The 23,435-nt window shown below is 35.9% G+C and overlaps 1 protein-coding gene across 3 annotated transcripts; it reads left to right on the forward strand.

Moving 5' to 3' along the window:
- Positions 1-6,037: 6,037 nt before the first annotated feature.
- On the forward strand, positions 6,038-22,420 carry LOC117416263 (protein TBATA-like). 3 transcript variants are annotated; one of them, XM_034027373.3, is made up of 11 exons: positions 7,122-7,285; positions 7,568-7,636; positions 8,033-8,092; positions 9,804-10,051; positions 15,048-15,218; positions 16,608-16,696; positions 17,721-17,885; positions 18,200-18,281; positions 20,420-20,591; positions 21,048-21,097; positions 21,231-22,420. In XM_034027373.3, exons 3-11 carry the CDS (start codon positions 8,046-8,048, stop codon positions 21,338-21,340), a joined length of 1,134 nt encoding a protein of 377 aa, XP_033883264.2. In that variant the 5' UTR covers positions 7,122-7,285; positions 7,568-7,636; positions 8,033-8,045; the 3' UTR covers positions 21,341-22,420. The 3 variants fall into 3 exon arrangements, with proteins under 3 accessions (XP_033883263.2, XP_033883264.2, XP_058882373.1); XM_034027372.3 differs by lacking the exon at positions 7,568-7,636 and having other exon boundaries at positions 6,038-7,285; positions 21,231-22,417; XM_059026390.1 differs by lacking the exon at positions 7,122-7,285 and having other exon boundaries at positions 7,316-7,636; positions 21,231-22,419.
- Positions 22,421-23,435: the final 1,015 nt, after the last annotated feature.

Genomic DNA, 23,435 nt, shown 5'->3' on the forward strand with positions numbered 1-23,435 from the left:
TAAAAAGCACACTGCAGTTACCAGGTATTTAATCAATTAAAAAGGAGGGGGGGGGGGGGTGTGTGTGTAATAAGATGCCCGCTGGTGCATTTGTAGAATAATGTAGTCTGCTTTGCATATGATCTTATTTCCATGTGATTTTTAATGTGTATATATATATATATACACAATTGCAAATATATGTGCGTGTGTAATAGTAAAACTTTTTTTGTTTGCTCGCTTCCATTGTCATGCTTTTTTTTTTCCATACACATACATTTTAGTGCATATTTTTGGGGGGATGGAAACATAGCTACTTACCAGTTTCCATAACAAATTCAGATCTCGCAAATTTCTCTTCTCAAAGAGCTGAAATGGCTTTGAAGCAGCAGCCGTCATCATTCAGTTTGCCTACATCAATTCTGAAATTGATGAACGTAATAAGTGGACGGCAAAGTGCAAGCATTGTAAGCCATTTGTTTTACATGTGTATAGCTGTTATATCTAGCGAAACCGTCTTCAGCGAGGGGGGCCTGATCATAACACCACATCAAGTGAAACTGTTGCCGCAGCTTCTCTTATCTCTGGTGTGTCTGAGATGCAACAAACACTTGACTGTATCACAAGTGTCCAGCTCAGTTTGGAAAGATCCTAGCGTCTCTTGGCTTCCACATGTCCTAGCAGTATACTTAATCTCTTCCGAGTCAGTACAGGGGTTGCAGCAGTGAGCTAGATTGAATAATTGGCAATTTCTTAAATGTGGGTATAAAATAATTGCAGATTCAAGTTTCAAGTTCAAAATTCTCTAAGATGTTTCTGATTATATGTAAATATTTAATGTAAATGTTTTTATACACCTTTTCAGGGTCTGTAGTGTGTAAGTGAATTGATTGTAACTGGAGAAAGTCAATAGAACACATATTTCAGTTGTTGCTTTTTGTGTGTATTTGATTTATCAAAAGAAAAATAGCTTTAAAAAAATAAATAGTTGTTATTGTTGTTCTAGCAAAAATTAATTTAGTTTGGTTGGTCACAACAAAAATAAATTGGTCTTAGTCTCAGTCTCAATACATTTGGTCTTGGTCTCGTATGTTTGGTCTCTGTACGTTTGGTCTCGGTCTCGGTCTTGGTCTCGGTACGTTTGGTCTCGGTCTCGGTACGTTTGGTCTCGGTCTTGGTCTCAGTATGTTTGGTCTCGGTCTCGGTACGTTTGGTCTCGGTACGTTTGGTCTCGGTCTTGGTCTCGGTACGTTTGGTCTCGGTCTCGGTACGTTTGGTCTCGGTCTTGGTCTCAGTATGTTTGGTCTTGGTCTCAGTACGTTTGGTCTCGGTCTCGGCACGTTTGTTCTTGGTCTCGGTCTCGGTCTCGGTATGTTTGGTCTCGGTCTTGGTCTCAGTACGTTTGGTCTCGGTCTCGGCACGTTTGTTCTTGGTCTCGGTCTCGGTATGTTTGGTCTCGGTCTTGGTCTCAGTACGTTTGGTCTCGGTCTCGGTACATTTGGTCATGGTCTTGGTCTCGGTCTCGGTACGTTTGGTCTACACTTCATCACTGATGTTTTCTCTGAAAACAGGGAAGCAATACACCAATTTCTGGAATTACCATGAAGCCCAGAATTAAATTAAAGTTCTAGCTAGAGAAAAACATTGAGGGGAAGTGAGATAATACAATTAATGGAATGGAGGAGAAGGTAGCTGTAGATGTAGATGAAAGGGGGAATGAACAGATTACATGTTCAAAGGGAAGTGTCCCACTTTCATCTCCACCACCAACAGGTGAAGGTTAAACTGCTGAAAGAAAGCCAATGAATGAACTTCTTGTCATCTCTGCACTGCTGACTATTAAACCCACTCATCTCCCCTCAAATGATTCCTGACCATATAACCACTTGAACTGGCTTCTAGTTGCACAGGAATACATCAGCCTAGAAAACACACTAAATCATTGAATCACCTTTTCAAATTGTACTGATGTACTGTTGGATCTGTATCCAGTATCAGTTGTCAGGTTTTTGCTGATGAAGAGACAATAAGAAAAACGTGTCTTTGTTCTGTGCTACAAAATATGTCCTGTCATATTCCTGTGATCATTGAGATATTCATGAGATATGCAGTCAGATTTTTTTTTCTTTTATTGATGGCTATGTTTAAGGAAACAAATAAATGTAGTGCGCTATATCCACGTGACCCTGTCCTTTTTACTACCATTACTAATTCATTAGATTTTTTGGAACTACATACCATTAATAGGTGCTTTGTTTCATGTTTTGCCCCCCTTACTCAGTAATGCAACCATCAGAATAGCTTAACTGTAATATGAACTTCTTTCAAGGTAAAACAAAATGTGTCTGGTAAAAGATGTATGATTCTTAACTCAAAATCAATTCATTTTCAAAGAAAGGCTATTATAACTATTGTAATTATTATAAGAGAAATATGTTTGTATAAAACATTTCCAACAGTGGAATTCGATGTGATCTTAAGAAGTGCAAGATAAGGATTTATTGAGTGAACTGTACGGAGAGATACATATTTTTTGATACCAAGTTCCATTTACCCTTCTGTTACTTCTGAAGTTATGCAATACAATAAGCATTTCTATCACAAGACATGGGAGATAAGGAGTGTATTTCTGTTTTAGTAAGGTGACGATTCTTCAATTTGTCCCTGGAATATGATGCATTTTGACCCATTGAACGATGTTAATCGTACCAAACTGGCACTGGTCTATTCCCTCCCATCATGGGGCCCAAAAGTCATTGTAAACGTAGCCTTTGTTAGCCAAGTTAAGTAAATTGACTTATTCAGTCACCTGCAGGTACTAGCAACTGTAGCAAGCATATGCTGATGGAAACCGTTATGCCTTTCTTTGAATATGGCACCTATTCAAATCTGTAATAAATACAGTTGATCACTGTTAAGTATCCATATTAAGTGCTGTGTGCTGCTTGGTTTCATGTTTTAACTGCTGTAACATTACCAGAATGGAATATATTCGAATTTAAGATAAGCTATGACACAACGCAATACATCTTATTAAAGCACATTAATGTTAAATTGAGCCCACGATTTACTGATTTATAGCAGTATAGTATTAATCATAGTTATTACAATGAATGAATGCATTTTGGGGGGTTAATCCAGTTTCATAGTTTGAAAGAATGAGAGACTTGTGTTCCAGATACAAAGCAATTACAAAGGATCACATCTATATCTGCTTGTAGGGCAAGATTGAGAAAAGCTTGAAACCCTTGCCTGGACTGATATTTCAGACAGATTGTTTTCTATGGTGTACAGTATGTCAATATCCTGGTGGATTGGATGAAAGGCGATAGAGACTATTTTACCAGGTCACTGCACAAGGGGAATCTGAAATTAAAGTGCCTCAAGAAAGGGTCTGAGAAGAAGAGAAGGGCACGAGAAGATTGTCTCGCCAAGCTGTAGACTAGAGGAAGCACCGCCAAAATTGAGGGGAAAAAAAGTTTCGGATTTATGAGTAATGTTGTGTGGTATTATTATTATTATTATTATTATTATTATTATTATTATTATTAGTACTACTAATCAGTTGTATATTATTAGCCAGGCTCCATTTTCATGCAGACACGTGGGACTTAATTTTACTCAATAAAGTCAGCTTCCTAAGAGATTTAATAAGATTAATTACAAGACCTGCCTTTATAGACTTCTGGAAAATGAGATTGCCCAACCAGCTAGTACTGTGAGGTAGGGTCTTAGGGGCAGACATGCTTCTCCTAGGTTTCTTAGTTTTTTTCAGAATGTGTAATCGGGATCAAAATAATCTATTTGTATCTGGCTTTTCAGAACATGCCATTGCAGGATTCAGTTTATGCAGGTATAAGTACAGTTCTCCCCACATTATTTGTATTTTGATTTTATTTCCAACTTCCATACTTTAAATATTTGTGTTGAAGTATTGTGTTGAACAGTATTTTTGAATGCATTCCTATATTCCTTATTGGATTTGAAAAAAAATAACTACTGTGTAAATAATATAAAAACATAAGAACATAAGAAAGTTTACAAACGAGAGGAGGCCATTCGGCCCATCTTGCTCTTTTGGTTGTTAGTAGCTTATTGATCCCAAAATCTCATCAAGCATCTTGAAGGATCCCAGGGTGTCAGCTTCAACAACATTACTGGGGAGTTGGTTCCAGACTCCCACAATTCTCTGTGTAAAAAAAGTGCCTTCTACTTTCTGTTCTGAATGCCCCATTATCTAATCTCCATTTGTGACCCCGGGTCCTTGTTTCTTTTTTCAGGTCGAAAAAGTCCCTTGGGTCGACATTGTCAATACCTTTTAGAATTTTGAATGCTTGAATCAGATCATGCATAGTCTTTTTTGTTCAAGACTGACTTAGCTCCAGTTATTTTAGCCTGTCTGCATATGACATGCCTTTTAAATCCGGGATAATTCTGGTCGCTCTTCTTTGCACTCTTTCTAGAGCAGCAATATCCTTTTCGTAGCGAGGTGACGAGAACTGAACACAATATTCTAGATGAGGTCGTACTAATGCATTGTAAAGTTTTAACATTACTTCCCTTGATTTAAATCCAACACTTTTCACTATATATCTTCGCATTTTGTTGGCCTTTTTTTTTTATAGCTTCCCCACATTGTCTAGGTAAAAACATTGCTGAGTAGGGTTGTCAAAAAGTACCGCGATACCAAATTTCAAAAACGGTTCTGAGCTAAATTAATTATGCATTCGGTAATACCGACAAACAGAAAGTATCGCAGCACTCTGTACTTGTATAATGAAAATTGCGTGTTTGTGTCCTGCAATTATAAAAAAAAAAAAAAAAAAGCTTCCCTTTATATCTGCGCAGGGACACCATACACTCCAGGTGGAAACAACGACAACGAGACAGCCAGGATTCAGGAGTAAAAGGTTAAGATGGAAGGAACACAAGCTCAGCGGCCCACGCTCTTAGAAAAAGAGAACAACACAGTGCTGTGTGGAAGTATTTTGCTTATGAAGCGAATGAGCAGGGCAAAGCGGTATATCATAGGCGCATATGGCTGTCACTCTTGGAAAGGGGCGGACTCTGGCTTTCTAATTATACCAAATATGGGCATCTACGTCGGTGAGAATCTGCTTCACGCTGTGTGAGAGAGCACTAGATGGAGCAGACACGCAGGATAGCAAAGAAAACATTGCCAAACAAAATAAAACAAGATTGCGTTTCCCTTGTTTTTGATCATTTTCTTTATTTTTATATATTTGTTTGCATTTCTTGCGTTTTCTATAGTTTGTTATAAATGGCTGTAATTTTTGTTCTGGTGTTCCAATTTTAATTCTTTCATTTTAGACATGTTCAAGACCTTGAAGTTCTACTTAGAGCACTGAAAAAAAATATTTATTGACTATTATTATTATTATTTATTTATTTCTTAGCAGACACCCTTATCCAGGGCAACTTACAATTGTTACAAGAGATCACATTACTTTTACATACAATTACCCATTTATACAGTTGGGTTTTTACTGGAGCAATCTAGGTAAAGTACCTTGCTCAAGGGTACAGCAGCAGTGTCCCCCACCTGGGATTAAACCCACAACCCTCCAGTCCAGAGCTCTAACCACTGCTCCACACTGCTGCCCTATGTTTCTGTACTAAATTTAGTGGGTATCAAATCAAACAATGGATTTTTTTTTATTTTCTGAACCCAGTTTATGCTGATTTATTGGTACTCACCTGAAACCCCTGTAGTCACAGTTATACGCACAGATATAACAACAGTAAAAACTTTGAGAACTTTTTTCCATCAATAATGTACAGAGCACTCACCTGAATCACTTAATAACAATCTAAAATTCATCCACTTTGTAGTTTTACTTCATTCTCTATTTCGCTACCAAAAACAAGCAGAACTATTAAAGGGCCAGTCAATCATAGTCCCACACAAAAAAATTCTGAAGTGACAATATGCAAATTTACTGCACCTGCACCATTTGACCTAGAGTCAAGATTGTTGACCTTTATTAAAGGAATGTCTCTTATTTTGCGTGTTCAGATGTTTTTTTTTTTTTTTGCCGTGGTATTGAAGAGGTATCGTATCGAAGTTCAAAATTCTGGTATCGTGACAACCCTATTGCTGAGTCAACATAAACTCCTAGATCTTTTTCATAGATTCTTTCTTCAATTTCAGTATCTCCCATATGGTATTTATAATGCACATTTTTATTGCCTGTATGCAGTACCTTACACTTTTCTCTATTAAATGTAATTTGCCATTTGTTAATTACATTGCTCAAGTTTGACTAAACACCATCTGTGTATAATGAGTCATTTTAATGCAAAACAAGTGTTTGTTTAATTCAATGGGCAGAACAGTATTCATTTTTATTATTACTATAATAACAAATGCTAATGGATCTTGTTATCTGTGAGCATTAGGATAATTGGAATTAAATGTATTAGCATGTTTGACAAATAATTCACTGAATAATTAAACAAATTATAAAACCTTTTACAAAGATCGCTGGTTACACTGATTTGCATTCTCATCTGGGTATGTTTGACCATTGTTCCCAAGGGCTGAAACATCAGCTGGTAGTATAGCTTGAAAGTGCAGATTCAGATCTCTATGAAAGGAACAACATTAATTGAATCTGGTAGCTAGTGGCGCCAAGTAATCCCACAGTGCTAACAATAATTCAGTGCCTTTTACCTTTCTGCACAGATTGGACAGTGACCTGATCAAGGAGTATGCTGTTCTATTTTGAGCGGGTAAATTATCACTGAAACAATATAATATGCTCTAACAGCACAACATAATGCAACTTAAGGGGTCTGCACTTGTTACAATACCAGCAATGCTTGAGTGACATACCTATTAAAGTTACAGCAAAATTCAATCTCAATATTCTAAACTCTAAAAAGAGGGCTCCAGGTCCACAGTCGTTTCTCCAGAACTTTTTTTAAAAATGATTTTTGCTGTAAATATTCACTCTGTCTTGACTGGGTTTGCTTTTTCAGTTGCATGTTTACTTTGTGAGAATGTTGCTTATACTTTCACAAAGCAAGACACTGGGGTTTTCACTGTAATTATCATTGTAAACTGTAATTAGAATATAATGGAACTCTGGAATGGAATATAATGGAACTGAGTGAATTCTGATGAGTGCTCTGTGTACAAGGTTCATTGTGGCAAGGTGATTTTTTTTCACTTGTTGAGATTTAGTATCCTAGCAACTAACTTAGAAACAAAGCAAATAGAGGGACCAAGAGGATTTCCAAGTGCTTTAACATTTCACTGGAAAGCTGAGGAAGGTCTGTGCTGGTAAGGTTTTTTTTCTTCAAATTTATTTCCTGTTCCAAAAGTGTTTCTCCCTCATACCTAATGTTATATTTTTCTCCCTTGTATTTTTTTATTTATTCTTCTAGAGTGTTATTTATATGTTCCCTTTTGCATGTTCCTTTTTATTAGCTATAAAACATAATGGTTTTTTTTTAATTAGTTAAGGAAAATATGATAATATATTGCATGTTTTTTTAAATCAGCAAGGATACATCTATTTGTATAAACACATGGTACACTGATGTGTGCTTTCATCTCTTCCAGTGCTTTTTCTCTCTCAGGACTGATACCGCTTGTTGGAAGTACAGCTTTAAAGTGTAATGCTTTTATAGGGTTTGTCAGTTTTGTAAATTTTGTTCAAAAATAGCATTAGAAATAGATACAAATAATATACAGCTCTACTTAATGACCAGAATTTTTGTCCTCTTTTTTATGGTGCTATTCAATCAATCATCCAGACATAATAAAACTTCCAGTGTTAACGTTTTATTCATTACGGTGCCAGAGAACATGTCTATCACGTACGTGGGTGTTTAGTTTTGTATCACATCTTCCCTTAGTGTGATCTGTCCTTTTGTATCGGCAAAATAGTTACATTAAATTGACCTGGCAAAGTTTTCAGTTACTATATTGATTATAAATTTTTGTAGCTTTGAAAGGATTCATATTTTAAATCAATGTTTAAATATTTTCTTTTATAAACCTACTTGCTCTTTGTTGTTTCATAAGGTCAAACTCCAGAATGGCTACAGAAACCAGCAATGTTCAGAATTTGTCCTCAAAACAGGAGTAAGTACCATAGCATTCCAATTCAAGTTTAAGCACCATTATGTAATATTTTTTTTTACAAAAATATTAACTATTAACATAAAGTGTATGACTATGAACATTTTTAAGCAGCATTTTATGTTCTCTTCACCACGCAAAGCTTATCCACTGATGCATACAGTATATACAAATTAAATTAGTATGTTAATAAAAATAACTTGTATGTCAGTATGTTTCCGTAAAATATATGACTTGTATAATAGATGTGCCTTTTGATATGTGATCAACAGCTAAAAAATGTTTCAGACGAGCGCATCCAGTAAAGGCGCTCCGCATGGAGTGCAGGATGCGCTCTATAGTCTGGACATCGCGAGTTCGAGTCCAGGCTATTCCACAGTCGACCGTGGACAGGAGCCCCCAGGGGGTGGCGCACAATTGGCCGAGCGTCGCCCGGGGGGAGGGAGGGTTAGGTCGGCCAGGGTGTCCTCGGCTCACCGCGCACCAGCGACCCCTGTAGTCTGGCCGGGCGCCTGCGGGCTTGCCTGTAAGCTGCCCGAGAGCTGCGTTGTCCTCCAATGCTGTAGCTCTTGGGTGGCTGCATGGTGAGTTCGCAGTGTGAAAAAAAATAGTCGGCTGACGGCACACGCTTCGGAGGACAGTGTGTGTTCGTCTTCACCCTCCCGAGTCAGCGCAGGGATGGTAGCGGTGAGCTGAGCATAATAAAATAATTGGCCATTCTAAATTGGGAGAAAATAATAAAAATAATTGGCAACGACTAAATTTATAAAAAAATAAATAAAAAAAAGTTTCAGACTACATTCATATGCATACATGTAACATACAGTATGAGCATGTTTGATCAAGAAAATGTGATGTTTAATCTCTTATTAAAGTGTAAGTAGCGGGATTCCAAAAAATATAGCATTATACATCACCACATGTTGCTACAACTGTTAAAATAATGTACCTGTAATTTTTCTTTTCATTATTAACATCCTGACTTTTACACTTACAACTTTAAACTGTTAGTTTCAGAGCTCTTTTCAAAATGGCTGCTCTAGTGCACTGATAGTGTAAGGATTATTGCCCACATTGTCAAACAGGTAACACAGCAATAACTGTCCATGATGTGGTATGGAACAGAAAAGCCAGAGCACTTGCTGTTATGTTTTTATTTTTTATTGCTTTCTTCAGTGATACAGAGGACAGGTTTCAAACCCCAGTGCACTAAAGTGGCCATTTTGAACAGAGCTTTGAAACATTTAACGTTATATTGTAAAAAGTTGTCAGGATGTTAACAATAAAAATAAATGTTACAGGTATGTTATTTAAACAGTTGTAGCAACACGTGGGGATGTATAACGCTATACAGGAGGCTGTGTGGTCCAGTGGTTAAAGAAAAAAGGGCTTGTAACCAGGAGGTCCCTGGTTCAAATCCCACCTCAGCCACTGACTCATTGTGTGACCCTGAGCAAGTCACTTAACCTCCTTGTGCTCCGTCTTTCGGGAGAGACGTAGTTGTAAGTGACTCTGCAGCTGATACAATGTTCACACACCCTAGTCTCTGTAAGTCGCCTTGGATAAAGGCGTCTGCTGAATAAACAAATAATAATAATATATTTTTCAGAACCCTGATACTCACTCTTTAAGGTCTCTGATTTGAACAACACTTTTTGTGTAACATTTAACAGGCATGATTGTCATACTGTCTTTTATGTGGGTTTTCTTTAAGTGCTTTAAATGCATCTGTAAAGAAAAGAATGAAGCAACTAGAAGATCCAGTGTCCAGTACCTTCAACCATAAGGACATACTGAAAAGCATGAGTAAAGCTGGGGATGTATCATTTAATAACCCTCTACGGTTTATTGATGATGCTGTAAGGCCTCCATCCAAGGGCAGCCCTCGGTTCGGGACTCTGAGTCATCATTCCTTCTTCTCCAGGCACAACCCGCATCCCCATAGAGTGACTCACATCCAAGGTAACATACTGTGAGATGCAAAATCGCCATCAAATGGAGAGTATACCATTTGTAGTTTTGAGGTCTGCAGGCATGCTGGGGCCATCAACGGGACTGAAGTGTGCATATCCCTTTGGCTTTAGATCAGCAGAAAGCAACTTAAAGCCCTCACAACATACAGTAGCAATCTTGGGTTGTTTGTGTGTTAGCAACAATCCTTGCCCAGAAATATGTTTTTACTACTTGTTCAGGATATAGTGGTAGATTTACAAAAAAAAGTGTAGTTACTTAGTATTGTGTTTTTATTGAATTAGGAAAACAGCTGGAATTTTAAAAAATATATCAGCAAGCTATGCAATGGGCAGGGAAAAAAAAATCTATGTTGCATTGGTTCAGTACACACTGCCTGCATTCATTCACCAAGGTTAATGGTGCAACATATGGCAAGCCAAATTATGGATAATTCGAGACATCTCAAATTAATTTAGAGATATCTTTAAATATTTAAAGATATCTCTGAATCATTTCTAGATACCTCTAAATATTTAAAGATATATCTAAATAATTTTACGATATCAAAAATACATTTAGAGATATCTTAAACTGATTTACAGATATCTCTAAATGGAGCTTTTAATTATATATCTAAAATGCATTTTGAGATATGTGAAATTCAATTTAGGATATTCAATTTAAAATAACTTCCTGTTAATTTAGAGATATCAACCTGAAAAAAGAATCAAGGACCAGGAGTCACAAATGGAGATTAGATAAAGGGGCATTCAGAACAGAAAATTGGAGGCACTTTTTTACACAGAGAATTGTGAGGGTCTGAAACCAGCTCCCCAGTAATGTTGTTGAAGCTGACACCCTGGGATCCTTTGAGAAGCTTCTTGATGAGATTCTGGGATCAATAAGCTACTAACAACCAAACGAGCAAGATGGGCCAAATGGCCTCCTCTCGTTTGTAAACTTTCTTATGTTCTTATCTGAAAATAACTTGCTGTTCATTAGAGATATCTCTAAATAACTTCCTGTTCATTTGGATATATCTCTAAATGGACAAGAAGTCCATTCAAAACATAGAGCATTTTCCCAGGAAGTCACTTTGCGATATCTCTAAATGAAATCATTTATAGATATCTCTAAATGAACAGAAAGTTATTTAGAGATATCTCTAAGTGAACAGGAAGTCGTTTTAAGATATCTTAAATTGAATTTCACATATCGTTAAATGATTTAAAGATATCTCAAAATGCATGTTAGATATCTCATTTAGAGCTCCATTTTGAGATATCTGTAAAACAATTTAAGATATTTTCTAAATAACTTCCTGTTCATTCCAAGATATCTCTAAATCATTTGAAGATACAGTAGATGCCAGTTATCAACTTTTGGTTATTAACAACATTTTCTCAGGAACCAGTCCTGTCCCATAGACTTTAATGTTAATGGAATTCTGGTATAAGCAATTGCACACCGCTTATCGACAACTTTATTACTAGTTGCCAGTGCTACAGAGCGCACTTGCATGATTTATGCACTTACTTTTATAACACACTGACTTCGCAACTGCGTATTTCTGGCAGACTGAGGCAGAATCGTGGCTTTGAAACTGGCTACAAAGCTGCATGGAAAATTGAGATGGATTTACAGCGGGAGGTGGTACATGTAAATGCAGACAACGTTGGACAATTTCTTATTTTAAAATTGTGTTCTTTAGAATTGATTGTAAGTACAACACATCATTTTTTATGTTTTCTTTACTCATTGTAAGGACAATTATAGTACATAGTTGTGTAGTACTATTTAAGTCTCCTTCTTTTTTGTTTTACACACGTGTGAAGTAAACAGTTCACACGTTTGGGTATTTCGTGTTTTTCATGTACATTTTTTAACACTGTAACATTTAAAACACATGTACGTCAGTGCCATATTTGTACAACTACAGTATATATCGTTCCATATAAATATACTTGAAAATGGGGGCTTTTCGTTTATTGGCAACTTTTGATTAATGACAACTTTTTGCTGGGAACCGAGGTTGTTAATAAACAGCATCTACTGTATCTTTAAATGAACAGAGAGGCCATTTCAAGATATCTGGAAATGACTTCCTGTGAAAATGCCCTGTGTTTTGAATGGAATTCCTGTCCATTTAGCAATATATCTACAAATGAACAGGAAGCTATTTCAAGATATCTTAAAATGATTTAAAGATATCTCTAAATGAACAGGAAGTTATTTCGAGATATCTTCAAATTATTTAGAAATATCTTCAGATGATTTAGAGATATCTTTAAAACCCTCATTTTAAGATATCTCTAAATGACAGTTTGGCGTACCATACTAGCAAAATCCACATGGTTTCCATAGTATTTAAAGATATCTGTGAATCAATCTGAGATAGCTTTATTTCATTTTTAGATAGCTCTATTTCATTTACAGATATCTTAAAATCAATTTTAGATATCTTAAAAACTGCACAATTAAGATCTGTAATTCAATTTGAGATATTTCGAAATGATTTAGAGATATCTTTAAATATTTCAATATATCTTAAAATGCAATTTGAGATATCTCTAAATAATAATTTGTCTTGCCATAGTAACAGGCAGTGTTGTGGTTAGGTACTGAATTGTGGTCAGTGGTTGTGGTTGTAGCCAACCTGTTTTCCCATTGGTCCTATCCTGTAATTCCTATTTACAAAAGTCTAGGAACTTTTCTACTGTTCCTTGTACTATCACAGAGTAAATAAAAAAGATACACCAGAACCTTCATTTGTTAGCAAATGATTACATTCCAAATGTTCTATTTTCTTTAGCATATACAGCAATATCATAGTGGTTCAGTTAGAGTTAAAGAAGGAACATTAATATACCAATAAGATTAAAGAATACTGCAAGTGTCTCATGTGTTTAGTTACACATAAATAATGAGGGTTGCTAGGTTTCATGTGTTGCTGTTACAGTTGCAAAGCAATATGTACAAAGCTATTCAAGACCTGTGATAAGCATATATATTTTTATAAAAAAAATATTTCTTTCCAAGCAATTGCATTAAAGCCTCTATGCTTTCTCTGTGTATTTAAAATAGATCTTGTGCATGTATTTGCATAGTTTTCATGTGCGTGCACCTGTTTAATCACCTGCCACCGATCATAAATCATTCCTGATAATTCACGTGCAGTTTGTATGTCACTAGTTAATGTCAATGGATTGTAATCAACCCCAAACAAACTTTTATATCTCTTTCCAGCTTGTTTCACTTGTTCAGGCTTGTCTGTGGCGCAGTTTGAAAAGGCCAAGTACTTGCTGAGTACACACTAGATGTGCACCTTTATATCATGCAATGAACAAGCACATTAAAATAGCATTACCTTTACACTGGAGCCTTTAAAATTTAAATGGATAACTGTGTAATACTTTTAGCCTTTCACCCCTGTACCATAGAATAAAATATACACAAAACTTATCAGTAGTAATCTTGTAGTAAACAATTGTAAGTCGCCCTGGATAAGGGCGTCTGCTAAGAAATAAATAATACAAAAAGTAGTATATTAGTGATTGTAATTAAAATAATCAGTATTTTGGGTGTTATCATCGATTTAAAAATATATGAAGAATCAATGAAATCACAGAAACTATATATAGTTTATATTTTAATGCACATTTTACAGTACCGTTCTTAATTCTCAATTAATTATGTACATTAAAATGAGGGTCTCTTCCTTCTATTCTCATTGTTCCCCATTATTTTGACAGCTTCTAACCTACACTTAAGTTAAGTCTTCATAACATCCTTCTCCTCCACATAAAGAGGGCAAACTTTGACTATGCAAACAGAACATAAATTAATCCTGATAAGCTCACATAGAATATGGATGGTAACCAATCACTCATTAATTGAGAGATCATTCTGAAAGGGTTTGAGCCAGTCAGTCAATAAACAGCTTCACTCCACAAACATCCCCCTGTGCCAAGATTGCTAAAAATAAACTACCAGGTAATTATGCATCAGCAAAAAAAGCAGAGGATGCCTGTAAACTGCATTGGCACTGTCACACTTCGTAACAAAGGAAAAAAGATGTGTTAAAATAATATAATTAAATATAGAGAATATAGCTGTGCATGTATACCTTTCCCACAGCATGACTGTCTCTAAGTGCCCCTACTGGCAGTGTCAGGCCTGTAGCAGCTGCAAGTTTACTCCCAGCTTCAATGCAGGTTAAATACAGTGTCATCTGTTAAACCTATTGTACTATACTGTTGGTAAAGAGACTTTCCTTAACTTATAATAGTTAGATAATAAAGCTTTAGACTGTGTAAAAGTCCTCTTATTTTCAGTGGGTGGTACATTATTAATTTGCCACCCACAGAACTTGATTATACCACTCCCATCAAAGGGAAGCTTTTAAAATTGAAACACACTAATGAAGGGTGTGACAATTAGCTGGCTGGGAAGTGCTTTGCTCCGCATGCATTTTCCTTTTCTGGCTTATTTCAAATTCTACCTCCAGATCCTAGCGGGACACCTTCTTTATATGCACAATGAAACTCTCTTTTTAGATAAGAGCTCTGAAATTTGGAATGCAAAGTAAGGGAACTGCACTTTTGCAAGGGTGGTAGTGCTTTATCATTAAAAAGATCAAATAAAAACAAATTTGCATAAAGTTTTGATAAAGTCCTTGTATTTAGGACTAGACAGCCTCTATATCCCCCCATTGTTTTTCCTCGTATGCTGTCACAGCACTGCAGGATTTTTATGCAGATTGTTAATAACATGTCGGCATGCTGAAAACAAGATCTAGAAATGATTAAATATGGATGACGACTATAGCTATGGAATAGCAGCTACCACATTTAAAACGTGTAATGTAATGATCAATAAGGTTTATGGTTGGACTTTTTTGATTTGCCCATACTCCCAATGCTTTCTTTAAGGATCAAACTGAATTTAGAACATGCTAACCTAGATTTCTGAAAATACTTACGTGACCCTTTCTTCTTTTTTTAAGGTCTGAATGGAAATCCTGTGTGCATAGTAAATGACAATTGGTATGCTTCTACCCCTCTGTGTCCACACCCTTTAATTAGAAGCCAGCTTCCCATGACTGTTTTGGGAGCTCCCGGGTTGCAGTGGCCCTTTGGAGAGCTTTATGGAAGTGGTACACAAAGACAGGGCACAGGTATGGGTTTTTTTCACCCAGTTTTGTTAACTATTTTCTGATGTCAATCTCCTCTTTTCACCCACCAAACAATCAAGAGGAGACAAAGGCCCAGCTTGGGAAGTCTCAGCCTGTCATTGTAGGGGGCGTCTGACCAGTAGTGGTAGATTGAGCAGAGTGAGGAAATATCTACAGCCCCATTCCATTACTCCTCCCTACCCCCACGGAAGCACTAAGACCAATGCAGTGCTCCGTATGAGTCTCCAGCCAATATCAGCAACTTGGTGCAAATAGAATAAGAGCCAATTGTTACTAATTTATAGTTCAGCATTGTTGACAGTGAATTTCAGATATACTTTATTAAACCTGACTGTATCACTAAATCACTGTTCTCATTAAGTTTTGTTTTTTTTGTGTTCATAATCTAGGGTATATGGGTCCTATTCATGCAGCTTTAACACATGAGTTATTTAAAGAATGCATTTTATCAATAATAAAATACAGTTTTATATTTACAAAACCGTTCTAGATTGCTGCTAGCTTCTGTTATAGTCATTTCATGAATATCATGACTACAAACAGACTTTAATAAATTAATACATGTATTCTTTAAATAAGTTGTGGAGTTAGATCTTTGTGAATGTCCAATGATAGAATATGCTGATGTAATCAGTGATAGCATTTGATTTCACACTGTGGTCTATCCAATATATTTTCGGTATGGGAATCCTACGGCTTATAAAACACTGCAAAGAAATATATGATGGTCATTTACAAAAACATTTGCAAGGCTTGGTAAAATTTAAAAAAGTTTCCACGTACAATCAGTAATTGAATTGCACATTCAAATTCTGAGTACTCACAATTAAAAAACTCGTGCAGATTGTGGCCGAGGGGTAATAGAATAATTGCTAGCTAGTTAAACGTATAAAAGCCTGTAGCTCTCCCTGTTCTGGGTGGGAGTACAGAGGAGAAGTACGAGAGAGCGAGAGGAGAAAGGAAACTAAAAAAAAAATTAAAAAAAATAAACACAAACAACACCTATAGGAACAGTGAAGGTGATTGCCCAGCCTGACCTGTAGTCAGTTTTGTGTGCGAGATTTGTTTTTGTTTGCCTTTTTATTTTCGCTCTGTGAGCCGTGTTTTTTTGTTAAAATATTTTATTTATTTTTGTTCTTTAAAAATAAACAGCGCCTTTTTGCATCGCAGTATTTTGCTTTTGTTTTTCTTCCTGCACGTAGCCTGACGTCACCGCACGGCTACCCTGTCACAGTGTTGTTAAGATGTGTCTTCTTGGAGATAGAAACACCAGAACAATTGCATAAGCTGAGAAGAGACAGATTTTCTTGTTGATATCCAGAACTGCGCTGTTCAATTTTGATCTTCGCAAATCATTGTTTTATGTTGCAGGTTTGCTGTCGGAGGCCTGGAGAGAGGAGCTTAAAGATCTTGCAGCTAAAATCTGTCTGGCAGGCACTTTTGAAAAAGAGGAAAAGAAAGTAAGTGTACAAGGGTTTTGAATACAATTGACAAATACAGTGAGTAGATTATTAACAACATACTGAACTGCAGGGCTTATCCGGTAGTAATGAGTTTTTGACCCCCAGCTGAGGCTCGTTGGATGGTCCTACTGTTAATGGGTGCCTGCCTGGTGTGAAAATCAGCCTTAAGGCTGTCAGGGGTGATAGTAGCACCGATATCACCCCAGAGTATCACTGTTAGACTGTAGGGTGGAGCAACACTTAGAGGAGGCTTAGAAGTTTGAATGAAAAGTCAACTATATGACTGAATTATACAGTCTCAGTTGTTTGGGAATGTCTATTTGCTGGCCGAGTTGTATGCAATTAAATCAACTATGTTAGATGCCCAACACATTTTTGGAGAGAATTCACTCTCTAGGGTACACAATCCAGTGTTGCTAGGTTTTTTGGTCAGGGGGTTATCAGGGGTTTCCACATTGCCCAACAAGGGGATTAATTAAGACCGCCTTCAACTAACATGTTTAAACCTGCTTGCCACTATATTGCTCTGTGAGCCAAGTAAAGCATTCCCCTGCTACTGCTTACCAGCATAACAGAGTTAGAAATTACATCCAACTGTTAAATTTAAAAATGGGTTTTCCAAACAATTTTGTTGAACTGATAACACTTTACATGAAAAACCTGTTGAGCTCATATTCTCAACATGGTATGGAATATGTGGGATACTGCACTTTTAATAAAAACTTAGCATGAAACATATGTACAGGTAAATGAAAGCAAACAATGAAAAAGGATGGTAGACAAGAGGAAATGCCATCCAATCAATGTGTCACAACATAATATAATGAGTCTCATGCACACATGAGTTGAGGTTTTTTAATGGATAATTATTATTATTATATTTTTTTAAAACATAAAGCATGGGAATTAGGCTCAAAAAGTTATTTTATATGAATGCAACCCTAAAGCAGCAGTAAAGTGCTTATTTTGGTATCAGTTGAAATCAGGTAACACTACAGGTGTGTTAATAATGTGTTGATAGGTAGAAGTACCGGTACGCAGAGTTACACAGTACTCTGCACAGACTGGTCGAATAATCCCACCCTCATCACGAGCTGCAAGTCACCGATCAAACCAGGCTTCAAGAAGACATGCCCGAACCAAGGGTCAATTTCCATCTGCAGCTATCTGCAATCAGGAACTTATGGTAAAATACAGTTTTTTAATACAACGTACCAGATTTCGTTTATTCAGCATAAATGTATATATATATATATATATTACAAATCTGATGAGCTATCACATAGGTACCATACAATATTTATTTAGAAATATTTATTTATTTATTAGAAAAATGTATACATAATAAACTGATTGAACAGAAGTGAGAATTAATTAATAATAGCCTTTGAACTCAACAGATATCAGCTGCTGATTTCCAAGGTTGCTTCATTGGCAAGTGTTGTGTGCTTTGCTATTTGTGTCACACTGATCCTTGTCAAATCATTTGACCCATAACAGGTTCTGGAACTGCTCTGTCAAATTCTCCAAACTGATTCTTTATCTCAAGTCCAGCAATGGTTGCTGTCAGCAGGGCAACGTGGTAAGAGGAATAATACATCTGAAACATCCATAAATAATTTCAGCTCTATATACAGGTTTATTTCTCAGTTGTAAAGATCTGCCACATTGTTCCTTCTGCAAAAAAAAAAAAAAAAAAAAAAAAAAAAAAGGTTGTGTGTGACATTTTTTTCTGCCAAATACAGAAACGTTGCTTTTCAGTTTTATAATTAAACAACATTTGCATCTGAATCCATTTCAAAGCACACTAGCAAAAAAATATTTGAGTGGCTGTTTTCACAGATCTTATTGTCGTGATAGGCATTTATTTATTCAACATTAAAGGTTTTGCTATCTTAGGGTATAATAGATATTTTTAAATAGTACATATTTGTTCAGAGACAATAAAAGTAGACATTACATCTGGTTTAAGATTTGATTAGGTATATATATATATATATATATATATATATATATATATATATCTCAATATTTATCTGTAATACCTTAGGGGGACTTACCCATTGACTCTAGTTTCAATTACAGTATAAAACATGAAATGTCCCCTAATCTCCTTCCCACAAATACTCTCCATTATGTCCCCCTAAGGTGTTTTATAGCAAACTAAATTATGATTTTGTTTTTTTTACAGAACCTAGTACTATTGAGTATTGAACATCAGCCTGTGTTAGAATGTCAGTGCAAGAGAAAGCCAGATAACACACACACACAAACACACACACACATATATATATATAGTAACATAGCCTCTCTGTCGTCAGCTTGTTTTCCCTTTAAAACATAGACCCAGACACAAGAAATGGCGTTTTAAGCGTGCTGACGCGCTATTTTTAATAAACAAACAAAGCAAAAACAAAATGAAACAAAAGCCTAGCTCAAACATAGAGCCTACCTTCTTCACTTTAACAGGTCCCTGACTGACACACAGGATGGCTAAGCCGTTTACCTGTCAACACTATCAAAACAGTGTTGTGTGTGTTTGTTGTTGGGGGTTTGTTGTAGTTTTCTTTTTTTTTTTTTTTTTTTTTTTTTTTTAAAACAGCCAAACACTTCTTATCCCAACTCACTGGAGATCTCCCTCTAATGGAGCTGGGAGCTCTCTTTTATAGTTTGTGGCTGTTCCCAATCAACACCAATTACCTCGTTTGGGAACAGCCACATTCTCACATTTTTTTGGCAGGGAGAGGAATTAACCCCGTCCCTGCCAACCACCACCAAAACACCCAGACTTTATTTACATGCAGAGCCCTGTCTGTGTTATAATATATATAGCAGAGTGCACTACAAGATGGACGCCTCTCTTTAATAGTCACAATACAAGACTGAAGTTGTGTTGTACCAATAGTGACTAAAGTGGAATCTCCTTTGTCCTTTGTCTGTTTCAAGAAAGATTAAAATGTCTTGCCTGAATGTAATGTGAGTCAATGGGGAAAAGATCCTGATAGTATCACTTCAGTTTTTAATAGAACTCACATTTATCAGTCATACAACTGATTTCCACTGCACTTAAAGAGTAAGTAGCGGGTTTCTGAAAAATATAGTATTATACATCCCCACATGTTGCTACAACTGTTTAAATAATGTACCTGTAATTTTTTTTTTTTTCATTGTTAAGATCCTGACAATGTTTTACACTTAAACCTTTAAAGTCTGTTAGTTTCAAAACTCTTTTCAAAATGGCTCCTCTAGTGCACTAATAGTGTAAGGATTATTGCCCACATTGTCAAACAAGTAACACAGCAATAACGATCCATGATGTGGTATGGAAGTGAAAAGCCACAGCACTTGTGTTTTTTTTTTCAATTCGCTCTTCCTGCAGTGATTGAGGACAGATCTCAAACCCTCGAGCTGTAGAGCGGCCATTTTGAAAATAGCGTTGAAACAGACTTTAAAGTTATATGTGTAAAAAGTTGTCAGGATGTTAACAATGAAAAGAAAAATTACAAATATGTTACTTAAAGCGTATAATGCTATTTTTTTTCGGAACCCCACTACTTACTCTTCAATATCCCTTTGGGTGAAAACAAGCACATATGTTTTAATGCCTATTTTGTCAGGGTGTTGGTCAATTCCATTTAATGTCACCATTGTGGCCCTTTTGAAGTGACATTAAAAGGTTTTGATTGTATATATGTTACTTTCCTGGTGTCTCTTATCTAGAGAAAGACATGGTTATGGGAATGATCCAAACTGCAGTGGCAAACAGCTCCTCTGACCATCAACAAATTGGTGAGAATCCAGAAGGATTTGTCACTCAGATGTCTCCATTGGCACATAGTTCCTCCTGTCCCTCGACTACTGGACACAACATAAACAAAAACCTGCTAAATCGGTAAGATGCGACATTATTGATTAGCAAACAACCATGAGAATATTTGTGGGGAGCCATAAAGAGTTGTAATTTTAGCTAGATGTGTAGATTGTGGTGATGTTTCAATTTCCAATATTCCATCTTCTGATGTCTGCTCATAACCACTTCTTATATCATGTGTGTACTTTTCGGCTCCTGCTGTGGTTCAGGTATTATTGTTTCCATATTTGATGCAACAGTTAAAGACTTTTGAAAAGTGATTCTCTCTACAACACGTCATTAGTAGAGCATTAGTAGAGCATTAGTACCAGAATTGAAGATCTGAGCTGTAATCGTAACCTATACTACTATTAGCAAAGATCTTAAATAATTCAGATTTAACTTTCCACTTCTCTACTGAATCCTACAGTGTCCCATTAATTTAAAAGTAAACACATGTATCAGGGAATTCTCATGCACTACTGTGTTTCTTGTCAGATTCTACCATGAACAGAAGCCTAAAACAATTAAAGAAGAGGAGATGCCAGGTAATGGAATTTATTATATATTCAATTATAAATATGACTGCAGCATCTGTACTCATACACTGGGGAAATGGTTTTAAAGGATAATACAGCACTTGGCTAATATGATAACATATACATTTTCTTTTGTCTACAGAGCGTATTGGAACAGCAGAGGTTCTTCAGATTCACACAGATCCGTCTCTTGATGCGCAAGAAAATGAAAACAGTAACTCTGGAAACTCCAAAGACAATTTAATTCAATAGAGTATTTAATAGTGATCTGTGGACTTTGTACACTGCTAGTCTCCTTATTAAAATATGTCCAACTACTATAATCATGAATGCATTTGTGCACTTCCAAGCTTTTTATAAAAGAGGTGCTGACCAATATAAGGCACTTTGTACACTAAAGAATGTCTCCATAAACAAAGTCATAAAACAGTTCTTAGTAATGGTGAATTAACTATCCATGCATACCTCGTTTAATTGTTGGTATTTGTGGAGTTGGGACTGGTCGCACACTTAAAAAATCTCTTCTATATTCTTGAATGTTGTGCAGCAAAATCTTCTTACATTGTAGCAGGAGTGTGGAGTAGTGGTTAGGGCTCTGGACTTGACCAGAGGGTCGTGGGTTCAACCCCAGGTGGGGGACACTGCTGCTGTACCCTTGAGCAAGGTACTTTACCTAGATTGCTCCAGTAAAAACCCAGCTGTATAAATGGGTAATTGTATGTAAAAATAATGTGATATCTTGTAACAATTGTAAGTTGCCCTGGATAAGGGCATCTAATAATAATAATAATAATAATAATAATAATAATAATAATAATAATAATAATAATAATAATAATAATAATACTGATTTTATTTGCTTTTAATTCAACCAGAAACATGTAAAAACACTATATCAGCCTACAGTGGAATCATCCAGTCATACTGTGTCACATATTTAACCTTATGAACCAAATATAATCTTCCATATTGGGTTCTGTTCCTTTTAAATGTATGACTAGACTTTTTAAATACAGGATATTCTGTTAAGGATTGATGCTGTGTAATTAATTGCACAAAGCAGGGCCCAGTATTAGTTTGTACTTAATTACACCAGTTGTAACTCTTCCAATGTTATTGTGTATGTGAAGAATAACTTTTTTTGAAATAAATAAACAGGACATTAAAACCAATAATGAATAATGTTAATGTTGTCAGAAGTTTCAAAGTTCATATTTAAAGATATTGATACAAAAGGCACACAGTCTGGTTCTGATTAGGAGCTGTAGTGGAATCATCAGGCGTTGTTAATATGCTGGTTTGTAAGTTTTTCAGAAAAAAGCATCCCTCTTTCCAGCAGTTATTTGTTCCCTGAGTAATCAATTTACTGGAGGTTTTCATTAATTAAACCCATGTAGCTGATGCCTTTCCCTAATTGCCTTTATCAGAAGGCATAGAGAACAAGAAGGTATACAATACAATTGGAACATTCACTGACTACCAATTTATTTTTTCTTAAGTCGCACCCAGCACCTGCATCCCCTCTAAGTCCTTTTATTCATTTAAGTAGATGCTGTGATATTCATAACTATCAGTGCGTTGATGCTGTAACTTGCATTGGGCATCGTGTGTATGATTAAGGAGTTTCATTTAACATCCCTTGTATAACAGGCATCTTTTTATAACATGCTACTCCCATTAGACGTGCTCCTCTCATAAACTGTGTTCCTCTGATGTGATAAATGCAGAGAGGTGACACAAAACAGAATACCTAGTAGGATCAATCATACTTTAAACTGTGATTAAATATATGATCGTATTAATGTATCAATTATGCATAAACTGTACACTTATAATGCCAACAATCCCAATATTAAACCATTGGTTTTAGTTTTTCTCAAAATTAATTAAAAGCTCAACTGTAACATCAGGTTTTGTAGACAGGCGCATGTGTTTGTGTTCATATAGGTTGTGTATTATAATACACATGTAATCTGCACTAAGGTATACCACAATAACTCACACCTTGTGTATAGTGCACCACAGTCTTTTACAAAGATAAATGGGTAACACTTTAAAATAAGTGTCTGTAATTCCAATGTAACTAACACATGATTTCCTACTGATTTCAAATGAAATTCCTATTGAATTCAAATGTCACAAGCATGAGTTCATGACATACTTTTCATGATTTCATAACATTTCCCTTAATACACATGAAATAATCATGAACAGACACTTCATTTTAAAGTGTTAGTGATAAATGCTGATGAACAATGTATCTTTAATGTAAATGAAGTGGTCTGAACTTTAAAGAAGGCTCTTGAAGAAGACACCTGTCTAAATTTGGATGTGAAGAGAAGATTGA

This window comes from Acipenser ruthenus, chromosome 7 (genome assembly GCF_902713425.1).
Source record: "Acipenser ruthenus chromosome 7, fAciRut3.2 maternal haplotype, whole genome shotgun sequence".
In the NCBI taxonomy this organism is placed as follows: domain Eukaryota; kingdom Metazoa; phylum Chordata; class Actinopteri; order Acipenseriformes; family Acipenseridae; genus Acipenser; species Acipenser ruthenus.